The sequence below is a fragment of the Mytilus trossulus genome, chromosome 1 (assembly GCF_036588685.1).
Source record: "Mytilus trossulus isolate FHL-02 chromosome 1, PNRI_Mtr1.1.1.hap1, whole genome shotgun sequence".
NCBI lineage: Eukaryota > Metazoa > Mollusca > Bivalvia > Mytilida > Mytilidae > Mytilus > Mytilus trossulus.
In genome coordinates this window covers 48,141,033-48,157,278 of record NC_086373.1, presented here as the reverse complement: position 1 = coordinate 48,157,278, position 16,246 = coordinate 48,141,033, and the positions used below count along the sequence as shown (strand labels likewise).

Below are 16,246 nucleotides of genomic sequence, written 5' to 3'. Positions count from 1 at the left end.
TTTTCTTTGGTTTTTTTCTTTGTTTTGATTTTCTTAAAGATACAATTTATGTGAGGGTTATTTCTGGAAATTTTATTTTTATGGGGCTAATTTTAAAGCCAATGGTTAAAAATTCCTTGTTACTGTATCTCCTGTGTTAGGGAACCTGGAAAATGAATATAACAAACTTATCTATTTAACAATATTTATTAGAAAAAAGACTGTTTTAAGAAAATAGTCATTGTGAAACTTGTATGATTTTATTTCATTCCATTTGTTGTGATCTATAAACAAATTCCAATTAGCTCTGAATTTTCAGATAGTCACATTTATATGAAAATTTCAAGTAGAAATATGACTGATTACAATATACAATACAATATAAGACACAGTCAAATTGATTATCTTCAGCTCGCCAAATAATTATCATAACGATTTTGCTGTTTTATATATTTGCCTCTATCATCTTCATCACATATTTTCCACTGCATTTCCTCATGTCATTTATCAATATATTATTCAGGACTGAACTGTTGACTTTGCAGTGATACATGAATCATGATATTCATGTGTAAATTTTTGTTGAATCATGATGTATAAAACTTTTCGAGTCCATAGATCATGTCATTAACATATATATTTATGTAAAAGCCAGTAAACCATAGAGTTATATATTTTTCTGAAATCTGTAAATTTTGTGTACATAAATGTAAATTGTATAATTATTAGTCTTTGGACTGGATAGAAATATTCAGAATAGTTCTTTTTCATTTATTTAAGGACGACATGTTTTGAAACAGTTGCATGCGCATGCTGAAATAAGTTTTTTAATGGTATGACCATAAACAATGTTTTGAGTTGCATGGATGTATAATTTATTTTTGTGGAACATATTCATAATTTGTGTAAAAAATCATGATTTCTGAGAAATTATGCAAAAATTTAAAGAAAAAAGTTCGATAGATTATTTTTTCATTTGTAATATATGTATTCAGTTTTCCTAGATTATAATTATACCAATTTCAGAGTGCAATATTTAGATATCTTGGTAAATTAAGAATTGAAACTTTAAGGTAATTTATGAATAACTTAATTTATTTCAATGTCAGAATGGCTATGGGATTTTTTTTGGCTTTCTTTTCTAAATACATGTAGATGTTTATTTAGGGTCTGGTGTTGTGTATATAGTGTATATATGAGACAAGAAAGGCAGCTGGCCAGTTTGTATAAATCAGACTGGATATGATATACTATGTATATTCAATAAAATAATAAATAATTATTTGTGTTTTTCTATCAATTGCATTAATATTTCAGCAGTCCTAGATATTTCAAATGTTTCAGAATCCAAATAATGTCAATAAACATAGTCATAGCAGATGCTACTGCTAGCATACAGGTTCTTTAGTGATGAGCATAATGTGATAAAACCTAGGAAATTCCTTTCATTTTCTAGTGTTTATAAGCATGCATGATGATTAAAGAGAACACAAATTTCTTATCTTATCACTTGAAAAGAACATCCTAATTAGTTTGCACTCAATTTTTGTTTCGACTGCAACTTAAGTGGCAGATAGAAAGACATAAGGTTTTCTTCCTGCGATAGCTCCTACTTGAGTTAGTTTGATTTAAACTGTTGGTGATAGATCATTGATATTTCATACAAAGTTGCATAACTATCAGTACAATTTGACGACTATTTTAGTCCCTGCCCCCTAAGACACGGTCTTGTGGCTTTGAAATAATAAGCAGCTTTCCTTGTTTAGTTTTTAGCTTAAGTTATTTTGATAGGATCTACTTGTGATAGGTCAAAGATATTTTGTAGTGTTGCATTATTATCAGCACAAATCAGTTTGATGACTATTTTTGAGGATGGTCCAGTGACTGAATGAATTAGCAATTCTCAGTGTAATTTTTTTCGCTGAAGTTATGTATTGATAGGAACTACTTACAATAAACAATGATATTTTCTATTAAGTTACATAACTGTCTAAAATCTCAGATTGTAGGCCAATTTTTGGCCCTTTTCATGGTCAGGTGAATGAATTGATAAACAATGTTGCAGTCCGAAAATAATAAATAAAAAAAATACTGAACTCCGAGGAGGAAAGTCCCTAATCAAAAGGAAAATCAAAAGCTCAAACACATCAAACGAAAGGATAACATATGTCATATTCCTGACTAGGTCCAGACATATTCTTATGCAGAAAATGGTGGAATAAAACTGGTTTAAAGCTTGCTAAACCTCTCACTTGTATGACAGTCACATTGAATTCCATTATATTGACTATAATATGTGAACAAAACAAACTGACATAATACTAGTAGGTAAAAATGTCAAAAACAGCGGTACATCAGTCAACATTGTGTTATAATCTTAATTACATTAAGTACAAACCAATATGTAACAAAAAAGCACAAAATGCAATAAAACCCAAGTATATTAGCAAAAATTAAAGACCACAATACACAAATTTGCCATTGTACAATAACACAATGAAGGATGTAAAAGCACAGAGCGATGTCGTATAAGTATCAAAGAAACATAAAAAGGCATACGAACAAAACACATGAGCAAAGATAAAAGACCGGAATACAAAAGTGCTTTACAATAGCACAATGACGGGAACTATAAGTACAGAACCACGTTAAATGTATCAGATAGATTGTCTTTTTTGAATTGTATACCTATCGGCGATACATATCTCTGTCAACAGTTAATTTATTGATATAATTGGAAAATGGGTGAGTCTTCCAGGAAAAGAAAGTTCAATGCTGTTTCAAATAATATGGTTTACAGGATTAACATTTTCATGCAATTTGAACATAAACTTCAATCACAATCAGTTAAGGAAGATAAAAATGTTGGAGCGTGCATTCGTATTAACCATAATAGAAGTTTGGAAATAGCTTGTAAAACATAAAGAACATTTAAAATAATATCCTTTTTGACATGAGATGAACATTTTGGATATTAATTTTTAATCTCACTTGACCTTAAAGACCTTGCGAGCTCTTGTCTTTACTTGGAGTCCCCTTTCGTACGACCTCAAAATCTTTGCAGTCATTTAATGGTATGACATTGTCATCATTTTTGTTCGATGATTTCTAGACAATAATTTGAGTATGAGTGTCTAGATATCTATGAAATTGCTCCACAAGGTCCATATCACAGAAGGATGGTTGAGATTGATTTTTGGGTTATTGACTTAACTGTTAAGGGCCAAAAATAAGATTGTTACTTGTTTTAGGACAATTACTTGTGTACAAGTGTATAGTCTCTATGAAATTGTTGCAAGATTCTATATCTAAAAAGTGTGTTATACATTATTGGGGTTTTGACCAAAACCGTTTAGGACACGTGGACCAAAACAATTCTGTGTATTAATTGCATAACTCTTGATGATTTTTTTCGAGGTAGTTCTCGATGAAGTTGAAGTCCAATCAACTTGAAACTTAGTACACATGTTCCCTATGATTAGAGGTTTTACCTCAACTTCACGGTCTACTGAACAAAGAAAAAGATAGTGCGGATTGAATCCGTATACTATGGACACATTCTTGTTCTATCTTCAGTCCCATATATCATTTTATATTTTGTGTGTCTGAAATATGGCATTGGCAATATTTCTCCTCGGAAATACATGATATACACAACAAAATACGTTACGGGTTTGATAAAGATTGAATGTTATGAATAAATAGTATTAGGTGAGTCTTTTAGCAAAGTGTATCATTATATTTCTTTGACGTCTATACATTATTAATTAACTTTTATTGTTCGTTTACAAAGCTACATGTATACATAGATACGCACACCACCTGTGCTATTCTAGTAGACTTGTTCGTTTGTTTTTATGAGGAGCATCTTAAAAAGAAAGAACAAAATTAGAATCATCCTTTAACTTCACTTACCGCTATAAAGACGATGTTCGCTTACCAAATAATTCAAATGTGGTTACTTTTTTGAACGCATCAATCTTAGGAAGTTGCGTAAAGAATAAAACAGATACAGCTAAGTCTACCTCATTTCTTACTTACGTCAAGTAATTAACAATGAGAATCGGTTGAAAAAACTTTACAACACAAGAGATGATTTCAGCTTCCCAACGTCAAACTTTTTATTTCTATGTAGAAACATTCGCCTGTAAACTAAGTATACATCTCCCAGTTGATCCAGTATTAGTATTCCAGGCCGCTTATTTGCTATTACAATTCCATTGACAGAGGGTTGCTGCTCACAAGGCAGCTATTAAACCAAGAGTTCATACTTGTAGTTGTAAAGCTGGAATCATCCGTAAATTTCATGAACGCTATTACGAGTTGGTTGATCTAAATAATTCACAGATGACGACGAATATGTTCTAATTATATATTGTAACCACTATCCCGCCCTCTTTTCACCGAATGTGACATACCGATTTGACTTAAATCGGGGTTTGAACTTTCTTATAAGAAGCATGACAGTAATCACATATGGTATAGTGTCTGCTTATCCTTCTGCAGCACATGAGGCCAACCCAAACCTTTGGTGATGTTTTTGTTGCTCAGTCTTTTGATTTCTATGTTGTGTGAAGGGTTCTGTTGTTGGGCTTGTGGACTTATTTTCCTGTTTTGTCATGGCGTTATCAGTTCATTTTCAACTTATGAGTTTGAATGTCCCATTGGTATCTTTTGCCTTTCATCTCAAGAATCTGTTCTTTCCTATTATTGCCCCTCTGAATATATGGTGACTATCTTAAGGAATAAAACCACTTATAAAAACACCGTTGCTTTCTTTTTTGATGACGGTATGCAATTGCAAGTGTCTTTTGCTGTGGGGACGTATACAGTATTTCTATTTTTATCCATCTGATGAGTTAAGCCTTTCAACTGATTTCTATAGGTTGTTCTTATGTTGTACTGTCTCACCACTTTCCGATGTAATGGGGAGGGTTGTTGAGCACTCACACACGTGTTTAATCCCGCCACATTCTTATTGTCGGGCATTTTATAGACACCCTACGGTATTGGTTTTCTTATAGTCGAGGCTGTACGGTTGGCTAATAATTTTTTACATTTGTACTTTTGTAAATCGTTGTCTCATTTGCAAAAATACAACACCTTCAACATGTTCATATCCTTATTTTTCTATCTTCAGTTACCAGCCGGTTACATATACCAATTTATATTTTGTATTTTTGTATTGCCATGGGCTATATTTTCCCTCGGATACACAGCAAACTACGTTACGGGTTAAATAAACTTTCTTTTTTTTAATTATGCAATTTTAAGCATTTATGGCTAATTTGTATTAAGTTCAAATAAATTTGCAGTCATTTCATATGAAATAAAGGCAACAGCACTATACCGCTGTTCATTAGTCATAATTTGATTTACCAAAATCAAATCCCGGTAAAAAATTAAACCGAGGGAAATAAATCAACTATATGAAAAAAACAACCGAAAGACAGAAACACTGAATTACAACAAAGGTAAACACCAACATACAAAGAAACGGGCAGTAGATAAAAACTACCATATTCTTGACTTGAAAAGCATGACTTATCCTGAATTCTGCTGACAAATTCAATAAATGCTATAAAAAAAAAATTGTTTCAAATATGTACCTATCTTTTGTATGTCCTTCGTGACCGAGCCCGAATTAGTGGTTTTATACTTTAAGAGATACACACTTTTAAACATTTGATGTTTGGAGAAATGGAATTTCTTACTGAAAATGTGATTTTTATCAATTGCATCAGCTTCAATAATGTTAGGAAAGTACAATATTTATTATTGGTATTGTTTTCATCTTATTATCCATCTCCCTTATTTTCTTCTTATACAAGGAATGATTAGTTGGTTGAATTAAACATTAAGAACTAGTAAATAAGCATGATTTATAATACAATGAACATACAAATGTATATTTTCTTATTGTTAAATCTGCCATATAATTTCACCAAGAAGTTCTACAAAATATACATAATTCTGTCGTTAAATAATAGGTTATTGGATGGATATGAATATAGATGTTTTATCAAACAACGACCTGTTAGACCTTTAAAAATATGGTATACTACTTTAAAATGCCATGCTGTAATTTTACTTAATTTCTGGTAAAACCTAACCGGACAAATAGATTGCCGTATCGCTAAAAATAAAGCATTGAATACTGCTATAATTAGGTTCGACGTTTGGTGCGTGAACTTTTTAACAATAAAAAATTCAAGCAATGAGGGATTTCAAATATAAAACGATCCGATGATTTCTTTGTCAGATGATATTTAAAGTAGCTGTTTTTTGTTTTATATCTTTAAAATTGAATCATTGGCAATCAGATTATCATCATAGATATTTACTTTGAAGTAAAGGATTTGTTTTCGTGATGCAATTATTTCTTTACGTTATGCAAATTGACCGCAAAACCGTATATCTTCTTGACAACAACTACAACATTAAATAATATGAATTATAAAAGAAAGATTTTAGACAAAAGTAGGAACACATATCAAAACATTGCGATCATCTTCTAACTAAAAGGTAAGGTTCATATAAATTCACTAGTGAATATGAATAGGGCTTGACAATGTTAATCAGGAAAAGAAATTTAATGATGTTTTATTTCAACAATTTCATGTTTATATCTCTATCCTTTACAAATAGTTATCAAAGGTACCGGGATTATAATTTAATACGCCAGACGCGCGTTTCATCTCCATAAGACTCATCAGTGACTCTCAGATCAAAATAGTTATAAAGCCAAACAAGTAAAGATATGAGAATGTGAAAATGTATAATATATTATTGAGAAATCTCACTTTGTACCAGAAAAGATACAAATCGTTCATTCATCTGTACATATTATATTCAGGAGGTTTTTCAAAACATTACTAAATAATATTAAATATGTTAAAATGTGCTAAGATTTGCACAAATTCTTAGAAGTAAAGAAATGACATTGGCATTTATAATAAGATATTGACTTATTTTTTTCATAAATTTTCAAATTGTCAATATTTCTTAATTCACAAAATAAAATATCGGTATTTCACTAGAAGTGACAAACATAGAATCTTTCCGTGATAAAATTAAATTTCAAGGAATGTTAATTATATAAAGGAGGTATTTTCAAATTGGTTTAAAAAAATCTTAGTTATATTAAATGAGTCAAAATTTGTTCAGATATGGGCAAATGCTCGGAAGATCAGAAATGAAATTGGCATTTATAATAAGAGATTTACATAATTTACATTTATTTTTAATTTGGACATATTAGAAAATTCAGAAAACTGTAGTTCTCTAAAAGTGACCAATAGAGACCTTTTCCGCAATACAATTCAATTTCTAGGAACAATACTAGCAAATCATTTAACCACTTAAAAATGCATGCTCATTTGTCCATTCGAGCTTTTTCACAGAAGCATGTACTATTGAAGGTAACATTTTTGCCGTTTATTTTGCAAATTCCAATCGTGTTCAAATCGTCAAAGCTCCTTTTCATCATCAAATGGGTGAATTGTCATTACTTTTACTGTTGTTTTGGAAAAATGGTTGTTGAGCAGGATGTAGTAGTCGAGGCGCAAGTTTTCAGAAAGTGATATAAGATGAATGTGTAATGCATTGATTACTTTGATTATTACTTGATAGAATATTCGTAGCGTTTCACAATTGTCAACAGGTATGGCACTTAAGAGACCTTTCTTAATATGCTTTCTGTGATTTGTATTTTCGTTTAGATATTTATAATATGAAAAGAAAGAATGTTGAATATTTTTAGATAATGGATACAAGTCAGTAATATAAGATGCATGCATTTATTTAGAAAATGCAGGTAAAGATTTAAATGTAGTTTATTTAAGAAAACTTGATGGCCTATGGTATACTGTGGATGTTTTACAAACTTGTTCACATAAGAGAGAGTTTATGGTTTATGGCATTTGTTACCATATACATTGTCTCTTCATTAAAAGTGTACGAAAAGAAGGAAGCAAACTAAATTGTCTTACGAATAATAATTGTATTTCAATTCTTAAATTAAATACAATGTGTATGCTATGGCTCCCTGTTTGTGTTTTCTAGAAATGCTTGCGTTTACTGCTTATACACGCTTTAAAGAATTTTGCAAACAAAGGAATCAAAATTATTTTTTCCTTCATATGAATAATGAAAATATGTTTTTGTTTGTTTTATTTTACCCCATTGTATGACTCTCAACATTTTTAACAATAATGTGAGAACATATCTTGTTTAAAACAAGAAATATTTTTTTGGAGGTAATCATCAGAATTTGATTTCAGTTTTTTGTTATGTAATGTATATTTCAACTGCCTTTGACACTTGTTATGTGAACCTTGATAATTTATTGTGTTTGTTCGTACATTAACCATCGATTATATCATTAAGTCATGCGATGGATGCTACTAGTGAAACAGGATCTGCTAACCTTTATGGCACATAACCATGGCAAAGTTCTGATAGATAATGAATTAATTTTATAACAAAATGATTGTTGTCACTGCTGATGGATGTTAACTCAACGAGGATATCACCAGCACAGTAGTCATCACTTCTGTACATGTTTCGACACGAATTATCATTGATATGGTCATACTTATGAATTAAATTTTTACCAACCGTTTACTTCTTTAAAATACTTCGTATTATTAATTCTAGAAACAAATTATCTTAGATGTAACCTTTCGGAATTTTGGATCCCTAATGCTTTGGCATTTTGAACTTTTTTTTATTTAATCTGATCATCTATCTATATAATCGACTATATGGGTGCTTTTTGTTTGATGTTTTTGTTTTCGGCGTAATTCTCCGTGAATCTTGAATTTTTGTCCTTAGTTTGTTTGTGGGGTGATCATGGTGTAATCTTCTGGCGTCTGGCATAATAAATTTTAAACCTGGCACCTTTTGTTGGCTATTATTCGTGTGTTTCTCTGTCCTTTATGTTCTCCCATATTTGTATTGTAGTCCTATCATGTAATTTTGTCATTTTAATGTTATATTTAACATAACCATAAAAGCGGGAGGTTTGGCATGCCACAAAACAGGTTCAACCGACCATTTGTTTTTATTAAAATGTCCTGTACCAAGTCAGGAAAATGACCATTGTTATATTATAGTGCGTTTTTGTGTTTGTACATTTCAATGTTGTGTTTCTGTTGTGTCGTAGTTTTCCTCTTGTATTTGATGTGATTCATTCGGTTTTATTTATTTGGCCCCGATTTGGGTTTTTTTCTCAGTCGATTTATGATTTTTGAACAGCGGTATACTACTTTTGCGTTTATTTGTCGTTCATTCCTCGACCTGTAAAAATCTTTGTTCCATTATTTTTCATTCTTTTTTACGTCCAACTTACGTCACTGTTTCATGTTTATCTAATTCGGTGGTCAGATTTTTATTATCATTATTATTATTATTATTATCATTATTATTATTATTATTATTATTATTATTATTATTATTATTATTATTATTATTTTATTATTATTATTATTATTATTATTATTATTATTATTATTATTATTATTATTATTATTATTATTATTATTATTATTATTATTATTTGTTTGTAATTATATTAAAAAGAACATTGTTTAGTAAATAAATGTCCTACATAATGACAATAAAAAGAACATTGTTTAGTAACTAAATGTCCTACATAATGATAATGAAAAGAACATTGTTTAGTAAATAAATGTCCTACATAATGATAATTTTAATTTTATTTCAGACAATACAAAATCCATCCGACGAAGATCTAAAAAATGGCGTCAGAAAAATATGATAATGAATTAACGGAAAATGAATTGGCCAAATTATATACTTATACACAGACAGTACAAGTTGGAGAGGAGAATTTAAAGACCGATGAGGCAATCAAAAATACAGAATCCCATATTCATGGCTACATTCAGAATGCTTTAAATGATCACTCTTTAAGCAGTGAAGCTCATCCCAACATACAAATACCTTTCTATGACGCACGTTTAAATATTGAGAAAAATGATGGTAACAACACGCGCATATACACGATCAATTTTAACATTCTCTCTGTTAAGTTTTGGAACGATAAAGTAAGAAAGAAACTGGTTGATTTATATTTCGAAACTCTCCTACAAAATGTTACCACAGCGAAACTTGTGTCCGAAAGAGTTGTCGAATCACTGAAAGCATTTAAACGTGACCCAACTTCATACGATGCTCTTACTCGTGATGTAGAGCCCGGATGTTCAAATATTCCTGGAGATAACTGTTGGGAAAAGTTTTTGAATTACTGTCTTGTTGTTCCAAGAGTGCAATGGGATTTTTTCGATCTCCTTTATCAGATGTATACTTTTGATATTTTTCATCAAGGTGTTATCCCAAAATATGTACATTTTTTCACTATACCAACGAATGTTATGCTTTAGATGATGTTCTTAGCTCAGTTCAACATTCCAACCTTAGGGGAACTTCGATATGGAAATGCATTTGCTGTAAACTTTGCACTTGTTTTATTTTTCGTCCTAGGCTTGGCATACTCAATCATGGGAATCCTTCGGAAAAGCTGGGCGTGGGGCGTAACAACATTCGTGGTTTTGGGAGTTTTAAACATGACTGGAAATCTTTGGTATTACAGTTATCGTACCAAAGATAACTCATGGTACAACCCAACTAATCTGTATACGCATCCGTTAATTTGGAGCTACGCAATGTCTGTAATACAGGCTTCGTCGCATATGGTTGTGCCGCAAATGCCACCAAACATAACAGGTAAACATTATACAAATTCTTTTTAATCTGATCAGGATACTAGAAACTGCTAGGGTATTCATGTTCAATCTTATATGATTTCAATCAGCATTGCTGTCACGGTATTTGTAATGAAGTCTTATCTGACTTTGGTTATTTATCATCACCTAAGTTTCACCTTTTCAAGAATGCGATGCACAATTCATGAATTTACTTTAATAAAGATATAGCTACATAATTAAGCCGGAAAAAGCTAATTCTTGCATACGCAAGTCCATGAAGTTAATCCATCCGATTATTTACTGCAGCTTTTGTTTTCAGTTAGCTAATGAGTTTAGACACAGACATATATTATATGTCAATCAATATTGATGGTGACCGTTATACTTATGTACGGTCGACTTGAATTGTCATTCCATGTAACACAAGTGTTTGTGTAAGTAACACATTTTGTTCTTCACATTGTTACATTTTTCCTTATTTAAAACAACGCATTTATATCCGAGAACCTCATTTTTAAAGGGAAAGCTCTGTTAAATGAGACAGTGTATTCGATCTTTCCATTGAGCATGGTAAATGATAGTCCAAAGCGAAGAAAAATCTATAGCTTTGATATTACAATAGTACTGTATAACTTTAAATATTGGGATTTGACGAATGTGCAGTAGATCTATATACATTTGAGTGTGAATCTTTAATCTTTATGGTTGTATATACTTCATCACTTTGTTTCTGAAAGTTGTATCTTTAAGAATAAAAGAAAGATCTAGAATGACGATAAGAACTTTAGAAAGATGTTTAGTCAATTACCCGGCTATTTATCATCCTTTACAAAGATAGGTGTAAAGTAAATGAATCCCGGTTAAAGACGGGAGATTTTTATGGTCCTGTTTTAATATATCCAACGCGAAAGCCGGGCTTGGTGATATTAACATCTCCTTTTTCGTAGATGATATAGAGGTACACATATGGGATTAACTGTTTTGCTTTGAGTGCCTGATAAGTTGGACATACCACATTATTAGTTATGCATATTTAACTTTGTCTGCTGGAACAACAAGGGTGTGATTTTTGCTCTTCGTTTGTGAGGCAGAAGAGGTTCATTTCGGTTTTTTTTGCATTTGGAAGTACTTCTGGCTCTCGTCGTCCTCTTCTTTTAGTTTAGACGGCATAGGCACATAACAAACGTTCAGTCTAAATGACATTTATAAATTTATGAATGCCGATATATAGAAATGTGAGTTCGTGTTAGAAACGTTTTGATTGTATTACAGCCTTAGTCATGTTAGTAGGACATCCCTATACGACGATAAGCTGCAAAAATATAATAACTACACGCACAATATTAGTAAAGAAACGACTGTTTGATATCTTAGGGAAAGGATTTTAATTAATTGGTGTTATACGCTACTTTCAACACTATTGGGCAATTCCGTGGTTGTCAGTTTAAATGAGTAGGCCCGGTCAGACCCCTTTTTGGGACCAAAATATAGCATTCTTACAAAGTTGTTAAAAGGGTTAACGTTTGGCTATTTATCGAAAATAAATTATTTTTCTAACATAAATATGTGATGCTTTTTGAAATACAAAGGCCATGCAACATAATACTAGCGCCTTTATGTCATGCAAACATTCTGAAATCATCACAATTTTAGCAATTGTGATACTTTTAAGACGTTTTTTTCTCTAAAATGGAAGTGTCCACACACGTGTTCAGTCTTAATATTTCATTATATGTTGTATCTAATTATAATACATCTATAATACTAAAATAACGAGGTCCAATTTGTCAGTCGTCATTGGGTAAAAACAACAAATCAAAGAATTCAACTTTATATATAGCTAATATAGAACAATGGTATTGATTAAAAATTACACCACTCCAGACCCTTTGGTTTTCCACATAATTAATATTGCCATTAATTAACAAGTTCCGGGTCGAAACCGATATCGATATCAATAGTATATTCGCCTGTTACCTGATATGCACGTTCCGCATCTGACAGGCGCACCGACAAACGGTGTATTTAGGATTTTGCTATATACACGGGTCATAATCACAGGTTTGACACTACCTACTAAATTCAATCATTGCCAAATTGTTCCCTATTGTAGTATTTTTGTGTAAGACTTTCTAAGATAACAATACGAATACTACAAATCTGGACGTAAAATAAGGCGAATTTGGTACAGTTTTCAATTTGTAAGCGGGCATGACGTAAAACAGCGAATCAAATAATTCAACTTTATCTATAACTTATATAGGACAATGCTGTTGATTAAAAATTCTCCATTCCAGGACCTTTTGTTTTCCAAATAATTAATATTACCAATAATTGATAAGTTCCAGGTCGACGGGTTCAAACAGAAAGATTTGAAAGCAGAGAAAACTGTGTATCTGATAATCGACTTTATCCGATGACAATATCAATACTGAAATAAGGCCTACGCATAGTTATATACTTTGATTCAGTTACGGACCCGCAATATCAGGGGTGTTTTCTAGCATAATATAAAAGTGAAGAGATTTCATATGATTGCTCATGAGGTAACTATCCACTGAAGTTTAAATAAGAAGTGCATGTTAGCAGTTTTAGCAACTGTAAAGCCTTCAACAATGACAAAACGATACTCTGAAGTCGGCTGTAAAAGGCCCGACATGAAAAGTATGAAACAATTCAAACAAAAGAAAAGTAACGACCTAATTATACATAACAAAACAACTTACACAGTATCAAATATGAGTCGAGACATGAACCAACGACAATCATTGATCTACAGGCCTCTAACTTGAGACTTGTTGATTTTTCATAGCTTTATCATTGACCAGTTAAAATTCTAAAAACCTATTAAAAAACAAAAGATTTTATAAGACTTTTACAAATGGCTTATAACAATTCATGTAAAAGATTTATAAAAAGAAAAATGGGGGTTCATGGGCAAGTTTTTTTTAAGGCATCCGAAAGGATAAAACCAGAGGATTTCGAAAATCTGACAAAACAGGCAATCATCTTTAACATTTAAAAATAAATCTGACAAGAACATTTGCATAAAAAAATATGTCTTGACATTAAAACGTGAAGTTGTGTTAAGATATCGTATTCAGTATTTACCTTGATGCAAATTTCAGTGTTTGTCGACTTTCGCTTTGTAAGTAGTTATTCCATATTTTACAAAAGCAAAAACAAAAACATAAAACATATACACAGTAGATCTGAGTTGTTGGCAAAAAGAGAAAGATGATGATAAATTTAATGTTAAATCTTGTAAGTTCGGTTAAGGGAATACGCTCTAGTCACAAGGGAGATAATAAAGTAGCCAACGTCAGATATTTTTTATCACGAAGTCGCAGTGCGACAAACATAAATGGGCCTCTGTTTTAATGATATCTGGCTGATATATTTAGAATTTTCACCAGTTTTTTTTTTTAAAAAAAGCGACTTTTTTCTTAAAAATGTATGCAGTAAATAAATCCCGGTTTATCTCTAAAATTATAATTTTTTTTATATAAATATTAATTATGCCGAAACAATTAAAATATTTAGAGAGAATACTTTTCCTAAAAAAATTAGATATTTCTTTTCAAGATATATAAATGTAAACAAATCCAAAAATGATAGTGGTTATCTTCAATTCTCGTTCATCTCTATAAAAAATACGCATGGAAGTATATGTTTTAATATTATCATTGGTCAGGTAATAAAAAGCATAAACGCAAATTCTGGTGAAAAGATCATGATATCATATGCCACTAAGCTATCGATTGAGAATTTATTGCTGAATATGCTTCCATTTCTTTTCAATTTTTTATTTAGTTATGTCTCACTTGGAGCAAGCAATGAGTTTAAATCGAAATTTAGAAAATGGGATATAAGTTGAATTAACAACAAACATCCACAATGATTCAAGAGTCTCCAAACAATGAATTTGATTTTGCTCATCTTCTTTTATTTTTATTTTTAGGAGTTCAACACTGGGAATCAATGCATATGTTTTTCATGATGAAAAGGAAAGATACAGCATCAACATTTAAACATATTTGCTTTGTTATCCTGTCTTTATTATTATTTCCAATTTTATCAGTTGCTGTTGCCTGGTTTTCATGGCCACATTTAATTGGAACAGAGGTTAGTTAATTTTTATTTGCTTTTCTCTACTGTCATTTTCTGTTATACAGAGGTGGTAATACAAAGAAGAAACGGCACACAGATAGCAAAGGGATTGTGTTTGATTCGTATTTTAGGCATTGGACTTTAAAGTATAAAATAGCGGAACAAATTTCAGTGAAGACTTTTGAATATTTCCTAGACTAATAACAGTAATCTAAACGTTCAATTAAGTTGATATTTGTGGACATATTAATTGGAAAATAAGTGTAAAGCGTCTTTGAATATGATTAAAACATATTCTGTGCTTCATTTTCTGCTAATTTGAATATATTGTGTCTCTCGTATCGTTTGATACTTAAAACATAACTAAAGAAAGTATATTTATTTTGACACATCTTAAATGATTAATATTTTTTCTTAGGTTATCTATATTATGGCAGGCATAGGATACAGGCCGAAATTTTTTGAGAAATACTTCAGAATTGTGGAAAAAGTTGAGCTGCATGGAAACCCTATAATAGACACTTTCCCTACAGATCACAAAGACATAAAAATGGCTTTACCCGCGCATGTGGAAGCAATGAAGGAAAACGGTATCATATCCGAAAACGCTTCTGACGGTGAAGTTTTTGCAAGCATTGCAACACTAAAGTTGGGATCAATGTACCATAGGCGAGGAGTGAAGGAATCAAATGTAAAGAAGAGGAACACGCACAAAAATGCTGTCCATGAGTTGCCTGTGACTGCTCAAGTAAATGACGAATGCAAACATTTAGACGTTTTGCTAGCCGCAAGGAAAGGCTTTATTGGAAAATGCAATAAAAGTAAATAAATATACAATCATTGCAGAGTATAGTTTAGAACTTCGATAACAATTATTTTTGTGAATTGTCACTATATGACTTAGTGCCTCACAGAAATGCGTATACCATTCGATTATTTGCTCTTTGTCATGTTTCGAATAAAATATTTAAATGCTAAGCCAAAATGTTTTTTTAAGTGTGTGCGGGTGTCCGCTTTGTTAAATTTTCAAAACTAGCTTGAAATACATTGATTGAATTCATTAAATCTGCTAAACTTTATGGATTATTGTGTATGGGATAAAAGTAATTGCATTTTTGTGCATATGTAAACTATGGATCTTAGTATGATTGTTCATTTGGATGTAATCTTTTTAAATTCTATGCCAAATAGCAGGTTCGATCCCGTTTTCAGGTTTTCTTATCATAGACATATACATAGTTTGGAACCAGTACATTATCAGGTTAAAGATGTTAATCAACGTAGTTTACCATCAACTTGAAACTAAGTACACTTGTTCACTATGGTATGAACTGTTTAAATCATATTCTAAATTATGATTGTTACACAGATAACAAGATTCACCGAACTCGGGAATAGCGATCGTGACACTATCATTTGACAGTTTT

The 16,246-nt window shown here is 31.1% G+C and overlaps 1 protein-coding gene across 1 annotated transcript; it reads left to right on the top strand.

Annotated features, from left to right (window-relative positions):
• Positions 1 to 9,740: 9,740 nt before the first annotated feature.
• LOC134722394 (uncharacterized) lies at positions 9,741 to 15,735 on the top strand. The gene is made up of 3 exons (XM_063586043.1): positions 9,741 to 9,984; positions 14,671 to 14,834; positions 15,238 to 15,735. The coding sequence occupies exons 1-3, from the start codon at positions 9,741 to 9,743 to the stop codon at positions 15,646 to 15,648; spliced, it is 819 nt and encodes a 272-aa protein (XP_063442113.1). The 3' UTR covers positions 15,649 to 15,735.
• Positions 15,736 to 16,246: the final 511 nt, after the last annotated feature.

What these genes read in the sequence shown, in the direction of transcription:
- LOC134722394 (XM_063586043.1), top strand. Translation starts at nt 9,741, where the DNA reads ATGGCGTCAGAAAAATATGATAATGAATTAACGGAAAATGAATTGGCC. An exon ending in AAATATTGAGAAAAATGATG is followed by an intron (nt 9,985 to 14,670) that starts GTAACAACACGC and finishes TTTTATTTTTAG; the next exon opens with GAGTTCAACACTGGGAATCA. An exon ending in CACATTTAATTGGAACAGAG is followed by an intron (nt 14,835 to 15,237) that starts GTTAGTTAATTT and finishes ATTTTTTCTTAG; the next exon opens with GTTATCTATATTATGGCAGG.